This window comes from Eptesicus fuscus, chromosome 14 (genome assembly GCF_027574615.1).
Source record: "Eptesicus fuscus isolate TK198812 chromosome 14, DD_ASM_mEF_20220401, whole genome shotgun sequence".
NCBI classification, from domain to species: Eukaryota; Metazoa; Chordata; class Mammalia; order Chiroptera; family Vespertilionidae; genus Eptesicus; species Eptesicus fuscus.
The window spans coordinates 53,114,187-53,121,711 of record NC_072486.1 but is presented as its reverse complement, the minus strand read 5'-3'; the positions used below and the strand labels follow the sequence as shown (position 1 = coordinate 53,121,711).

At 49.3% G+C, this 7,525-nt stretch overlaps 1 protein-coding gene across 2 annotated transcripts in view; it reads left to right on the top strand.

The window, feature by feature from the left end:
- The first annotated feature begins 1,332 nt into the window (after window positions 1-1,332).
- Window positions 1,333-7,525, top strand: part of TMEM178B (transmembrane protein 178B) — a 326,714-nt gene continuing 320,521 nt past the window's right edge. For both annotated transcript variants that reach the window (XM_054726389.1, XM_008150466.3), the window contains exon 1: window positions 1,333-3,088. In XM_054726389.1, coding sequence (XP_054582364.1) covers window positions 2,707-3,088 — 382 coding nt within the window. In that variant the 5' untranslated portion in view covers window positions 1,333-2,706. The remainder of the gene's footprint in view (window positions 3,089-7,525) is intronic.

The following is a 7,525-nucleotide window of genomic DNA, read 5'->3' as shown; positions in this document are numbered from 1 at the left end:
GAGAAAAAAGAAAAAAAAAAATATGGTGGAGGTGCGCTCATTTTGGCTTGCAGGCCCCATTGTGCAAAAAAGCATGCCGGAAACTCTTTTTTTCTGGGGGCAGTTCTTCACGCAGCAGAGTGGGCCCTCGACTTTGGAGTGAGGGTAAAATGAGGGGTGAGCATTAGAGTGAAAAATCTAGGGTTTCAACCTGGGCGGGAGGCTCCCGGCCTTTGCGGCGCTGTCTCACGTGAGCAGGGAAGTGGGATGAAGTGGGACTCGCCTGCGGCCCACCAGCTCAAGGTCTGGGGTCCCGCACTACCTCCCAGAGCCTGGGCAGAGCCTAAATTCAGCGGCCACCCAGATAAGGACAAATCCCACACCCACGTTTCATTGAACCCCACTCCCCTCCTCAAAGCGCGACCCCCCCCCCCGAGCGTTTTCAAAATACGTTAAGCACCCTCTCAATTAAAATTCTCTTCTTGTCTTGAAGGGACCAATTTTCTTTCTTTCTTTTTTTCCTTCTGAGGAGGGAGGTGGAAGTGGGTGTGTGTCGGGGAGTCTGGTGCTGGCGTGGGGCTGGCGGTGATAACCTGCGGACGCGATCAGCCCCTGGAGCAAACGCCTATAGCTAGCGAGACAGCGCCGGGGGCTTCCTGGGGAAAACAAAGATCAAACTGGATCCAAGACATCAGCGACGCAAACCGGGGACGCAGCGAACTTCAGTCTCCCAGAATGCCCACTCCGCAATAAGCAGTCTTTTCTTTAAAGAACTGTGCCCGATTTGAGGGAATTTCCCACCACTGGAGAGAGAAACGGGAGAGATGGAGGCTACATTCCTAAATTTATAATAATGCATGCAAACATGCTACATACCACATATATGTATATGTGCATAAATATGGATGTGATGGGCACATACCTATCTCGACACCATTGACTTGCCTGGTCAAAGAATAAGGCTTAGACATTTCGTGCCTGGGAAATGGTGCAGTTTATCTTTAAGGAGGCTAGAAAAATAAGAGATGAGGCTCACGTTGCACGGATGACATCACTAGCCTAGGGCTGCACGCTCCGTGTTCTCGTCTGTGGGTTTTAGCCAAGGCTGCAGCGCCCGGCGCCCGAGAGAGAGCGCGCAGCAGTGGCTTCCTCCGGCGCCTGCACCCGGGCCAGGCGGTTTCCCCAGCCCTCCGGGCGCAGCCTCGGCTCCCGCTCCCCAGCACTAGCCTAGCCTGCGAAGCCCCGGAGCCGCGGCGGCTAGAGGAGGCAGGGAGGGGAAGGCGAGCGACCCAGCCTCCCTCCCCCACCCTCGCCCCATCCACCTCGGCGACCACCGCGCGCAGGGAGCTCCGATCGTGGGACGCGGAGGCCAGGACGCTACTCTGCACGCTGCCGAGTGAGCCGGCGTCTTGGCCCTGGGTGGGCTGCGTAGAAAATGGTGCAATCTGAGAGCAGCTGACCGTACTTGGGCAAAGCAGACACGGTGCGAGAGCGCCGGGCTCAGGTGGCAGGGAAGGGGCGGGTTGTTTTGAAGGGCTGGGCCTCTGTGTTCAGTGCCTGCAGTATTTTCTTTGCACCTGGGCGGCACGTTCCCGGGCTCCACGGGAGCCAGATGAAGTGAGGCGGCGGCACGAGAGAGAGGCGGGCCTGGAGGAGGCCGGGCGGACACTCCAAGAAGAAGACGGCGCAGAGGCAGGCGGCATGACGCCCGGGGGACTGGCTGCCTGGCGGGCTGCGCGCCGAGATCGTGCGACCTGTCCATGGTGTTGAAGGCGCCGCGCGCCCAGCTCCGCGCATCCCGTGCCGTGCGCCCTGCCGGGTGCGCCTTCCTCGGCTCAGCCTACCCCTTGCTCCAGCCAGCTGCCCCCCAGTCGCCACAAACCCCGGGCCACGGTTCGTCGGGTAACGCCGTCCGGCCCGAGGGGAGGCTTGAATGGCTAGGCCAAAGGCAGAACCAGGAGCTCGCTACGAAAGGTCGGCCAAGACCGTGCGCCCACGGGGAGCCCACCTCTGAGCGCAGCGTGCTGGCCAGACAGAGCAAGGGACCTGCTGGTGACCGGAGGACGGAGATTTCTAAAAGACCCGACTCAGAAAAAAACATTTCTTGGCAGACCGGAAGGGGGAGAGTCGCTGAGAGGGAGACATAGGCGAGACTCGGGCAGCCAGCCTGGCATCTAGAGGTTTCCTTCGCGGACCGGCCGCTTCGCGGGGGTTCAGTGCATCCTGTCATTGAGTAGCGCCTCCTGACTGCCCGCCCTCACCCCAAGAAAGCTGGGTGAGTGGGCCCCGTCGTCGCCTTCACAGAGAAAGCCCAGCAACCCCATTGCAGTCGAGGGCACTTGGTGTTTAGTTTCCGGCCGGAGGGCTGCGGCGCCCGGAGCTGTGTGCGGATTCGGCCGGTTCCGAGCAATCGCTGCCTGCGGGGCAGAGAGGGACGGGGGAGGCGGCCTCGCCTTGCTCACTGCCGCCCGAGGCTGTACCTGCCCCGGAGGATGCCCAGGAGCCCGCCAGAGCCCCTCCGGATCAGAACTTTGTAGGCTGCCCGCCCCCACCCCAGTACTCCCGGAGCCGCGCGCAGGCAGGCGGGGGGCGACGGGTAGCCGCCGCGAGTCCCCTCCTGCCCCCCTCCCCCCTTTGGCTCGGCCGCCCGCCGCTTTGTTCCGGGCGCGCGGAGGGAAGGCGAAGCTGCGGCGGATCATGCCCATGGTGTAGCCGCGAAGCGGAGGCATGGCTGCCGGAAGGTTACTGCTCTACACGGGCCTCTCGCTAGCGCTCTGCGCCCTCGGCATGCTGGCCGTGGCCATCTGCTCGGACCACTGGTACGAGACGGACGCCAGGAAGCACAGGGAGAGGTGCAAGGCCTTCAACACCCGCCGGATCGATCCTGGCTTCATTTACAACAACAACAACAACTTGCCGCTCCGGGCGAGCCGCTCGCGCCTGGACCGCTGGGAGGGCAAACTCCTCCGGGCCCGGAACCGCAGGCAGCTCTTCGCCATGAGCCCCATTGACGAATGCAGCCGGCAGTACAACTCCACCAACATGGGCCTCTGGAGAAAGTGCCACCGGCTGGGCTTCGACCCGGAGATCGCCGCTCTCATTCGTAAAGGTAAGCACCAGCAGCGAGGCGTGGCGCTGCGGAGAGCCTGGCCCCAGCTAGGCCCGGCAGCCCTCTCCCTCCTGAGCCTGGCGGAGGTCTAGCAAGCCTCCTGGGTCCAGGACGTCAGGTTATCAGGCTCTCCCAAACCTCGGAGTGGCCACAACTTGCCTCCCAATAGCTGGTGTCAGAGGCTCACCTCTCCCTCCCTACTCGCCTCTTGTCTTGCATTTGTCTGATGAGATTCTCATGGTCCAGGGTAGGATAATGCTGGATCAGGCTCTGAAAAGGAAGGGAATCTATAATGTGCTGTTAACAGAGGAAGCCCTTTAAGAGTGAGCTGTTGGGGTAGTCAGACTCCTAGTTTTAATCTTTTTAGATGTTGAACTGATTCATCAAGGGGAAGTGGGGGAAACATCTCAAACAGAAGGCCTTACGGATGCCAGGAACGTTTGCTAAGTGCTGTGCTCTACCAGGCATGTTGCAGGCATTGGTCATATAAATATCAACAAATTCCAGCTCCTGCCCTATGGCAGCCCAGAGCCTGTTGACCAGTGGCATATTACCACGATTCTTGATTTCTCCTTTTGAGAAAGTGGTTGACAAATGACTTGTGTGTCTGCAATATTTAGCGGGGTCTAACAAGCACAAAAAAGTAGTTTTTCAGGTAACAACAAAGTGGGCAATTCAGAGAAAAAAATACCATACCAAAGTGTACCAAAACAGGAAAAAAACCTGTATTTACAAACCATAAAAATTTGATACTTTAGTACGATTACATACATTTTAAAGTCTGCTTTAAAGTGAAATTTGTAAATTTTGCATGACATATACTTTGGGGACCATCCTGTTCTATTAACCCACTAAAATATACTTTAAATATATTTTTATTGATTTCAGAGAGGAATGGAGAGGGAGAGAGAGATAGAAACATCAATGATGAGAGAGAATCATTGATCGGCTGCCTCCGGCCTGCCCCACACTGGAGATTGAGCCTGCAACCGAGGCATGTGCCCTTGACCAGAATCAAACCTGGGACCCTTCAGTCCACAGGCCGACACTCTGTCCACTGAGCCACACTGGCTAGGGCTGGATATATATTAATATTGCTCTTCTATGGTAGCTATGTCTTGGAAGATGTGGTGTGATTTCAAGAGTCTTCTTTTACTCCCTGCTATGTTTCATTCTTTTCAACTATTAAATGGTGGTGGTAAGCTGAAAACGATGTTATTTATCAGCAGCCTTTGAGGCCAAGATATAAAACAGTTCTTAATGACTCTTAATATTATAATGGAGGTTTGATGCTGTTTTAAAATATAATTTGTGAGAACAGATATTCTTTAATTTATAAAAATGTTGAAATGGATAAAAACTGTCAATAAAAATGTCAGTTGTTTAAGAATGACAAGCAGTAGGTCTGGTCTAGGTGGCCATTCAGACTTAGGTGAGGTAAGACCAGACAGAACCCATCTTAATGCTTGTGTTGTAGGTTCTGTAAAATGACTAGGGATTTTAGCTAATTTGGCTTCGAGTGTGTTAATATTATAAACATCACATCTGTTTCATGTTAGGCACTTTTTAGAGCAGGGTGACCCATCTGGAGCTCTACAACTCTGTAAAGACATATGGATATTAGAGAATTCCAGAAGAGAGCAACTCGGGTTTGGATTTTGGGAAAAGAAGAGCAAGCAGAATAGTTTTTGACCATGGGTGACTTCATAGTAGTTTTCAGATTCTCAGATTCATAAAGTGTTGCTTTATCCCTCATTTTCTGCTTTCATTAAAATTGGAATGGTAGGAAGTTAGCCGAAATGTGAGGAAGAATTCATGTTAATAATGACTGATAAACACTGGTAGGATTTACTGAAGGACATTCTTGAATTTCCTGCCTCGAACGTCTCCTGAAACAAGACAGGTGTCCTTCCATCTGGTATTGGTTAACCCCACTTAAAAAAAGGAGGGTGGCATTCATGGCTTCTGATGGTTGCAATGAGGGCTTTGATTCCCTGTTGCTCTGCTTAGCAATCCAGCTAGAAAGGTTGACTTGGTCTGTGCACCAGAGGGATTGGTTACCATAGTGACATGTTCTTCCGGTGAGCTGGAAACACAGTGACAGGGAAAGGGATAAGGGAGGAATGTACAACATTTTGACTGTGTATTGACCAATTTTTAATTGCAGCAACAGAAAATGGACATGGCACAGCAGGGGGATTGAATGCACTGATACCTAGAGTTGGCAGGGCATTGTATTTCACTCCAACTAATGGACATCCTGTTCCCCATCACCCAAAATATAGCAATCACTGTCAGTTGCAAGCACCTGCTCACCATGGCCGTTCTGTCCATTTGACATTCTTGTTGGGTATTATTGAGATAGATGGCATGCCAGCATTACAAATCTTCAGAGGCTTAAGGTCACTATCTTAATTTTTAACCTCAAAACAGAATCTTTGAAAGCCAGATCTTCTATAAGCAGCAATAGAAACATTTTGGAAATAAGTACATCTTTTATTAGTAGAATTCACAAGTCATTCCAATAATATACCGAATATAATTTCTAGATTTAATCAGTATTCTTCCCAAATGGGCAGATTTTAGAAGGAATTTTAGAAAAATAAATGAATATATCCCTATATTTAGATCTAGGGCATCTTAGGGAAAGATTTTTATCTCACAGTGTTCATTATCAGCCTCAAAAGATATCTTAGGCCTTTGTCTTTCTTTGAAACATTGTGGGAAAATTAGAGATTTATCTAAATGGTCATACAGCCCCTGAGAACTCAATCATTTGTTAAATCAATGTTCATTACATTAGAAAGTGCTGTTTGTGCATTTAAAAACAAAACAAAATCACACAATTAATAAGAAATCAAAAGTTGCTCTAGCCAGTTTTACTCAGTGCATAGAGCATTGGCTCCCGGATTGAAGGGTCCCAGGTTCAATTCTGGTCAAGGCCACATACCTCAGTTGCAGCCTCGAACCCTGGTCCTGGTCAGAGCCTATGCAGGAGGCAATTAATCTGTGTGTCTCTCTCATATAGATGTTTCCCTCTCTCTGTCTCTCCTCCTCCCTTCTAGTCTCTCTAAAAATCAATGAAAAGATATCCTCAGGTGAGGATCAACAACAACAACAAAAGACAAACAAAAAAGAAAACAAAAGTCAGATCAATATTTGATTTGAAGATAAAGTTTTTTGGATTCATGTTCTTTCTGAAATCCATGTCTTCAGTGCCCAGCCGCGGTGACTGTACCCACAAATACACATTTCTGGTCACTGTGTGTGTGTTTGTGTTATTGAACTGTGAGTTCCTGGAGGGCAGGAAAGATAATCATTTGTAAAATACAGCCACCAGATGGGTGCTACTTGGGAAATATCTCCTACAAATTAGGTTCACAGAAATGTATCTATCAAGTGCTTTTTCTAATTGTAGGAACACAGAAAAAAAAACAAAGAACCAGCGTGGCTCTCAGGGCAGGTTAATATTGTAACATGCTACAGGATTTAACAAGAAATATTTTTTTTTTTTGGAGCAAAAGCTTTGTTAAGGAATAAGGGAAACAATACTTTTTTTTGGGGGGGGGGTAACAACATACATCATTGAACAGATACAAATCACTCACAATCATTATTGTTCCCATTAGATTATATTTTAATCATTTCCTTCTTGGAGGTAGGATTGGGTAGAGGGTGTAGCAAGGATAGAGTACCCTTGAATTCCCCTATAACAGTGCCCACAATCAGGTCCTCCGTCTTCTTGCTGTTCAACCTTGTCCATGTCTCCCTAGTAAGTCACTGCAAGCACAGGGGGCAGATCAATGACAGGATCGGTTTCTGAAATCCAAGAGACTTCCAGACCTTTAGGAGGAGCAGCTACAGGTAGGATTTTGTTCCAGGACACATTTAAATTCTTTGATTTCTACTGAAACGCTATACTTGAAATAAGTAGACCTTCAATTGAGATTCTAAGAACTTTTAAAAATTATTTGATAACAGGCCTTATAATAGAATTTGACCTACATAGTTTCCATAATCACAGAGTGGTTGTCAATAGCTTGAGACTTATTTTAATAAAATATTATACATATCCACAAATTAATAATGTACTCAGCAAATATTTGCTGTGCACCTATTGTGTGATGGGCACACATCACTAGGATGAAGGAATGAATGAGATTCAGTCTTCAAAATTTCCATGGTTTGTTAGCACCACAGAGAATAAATGACAACTATGGGACAGTGAGAGCAACAGATACACTCAGAAAAATGAAGAGGAGGCAGTGATAGATTGTGTCAGCAGTGGGAGGAGGTAAGGCGGGAGGTGGGTGAAGCAGAGTTGCCTCGGAGAATTGAAATCTGATCAAGATTTTCATGGAGTTTGGAGGTGGCTGGAGAGGAAGGGCATTTCAGGCCAAGAGGCCAGAGTATGCACGGCCATGGAGTGTGAAACAG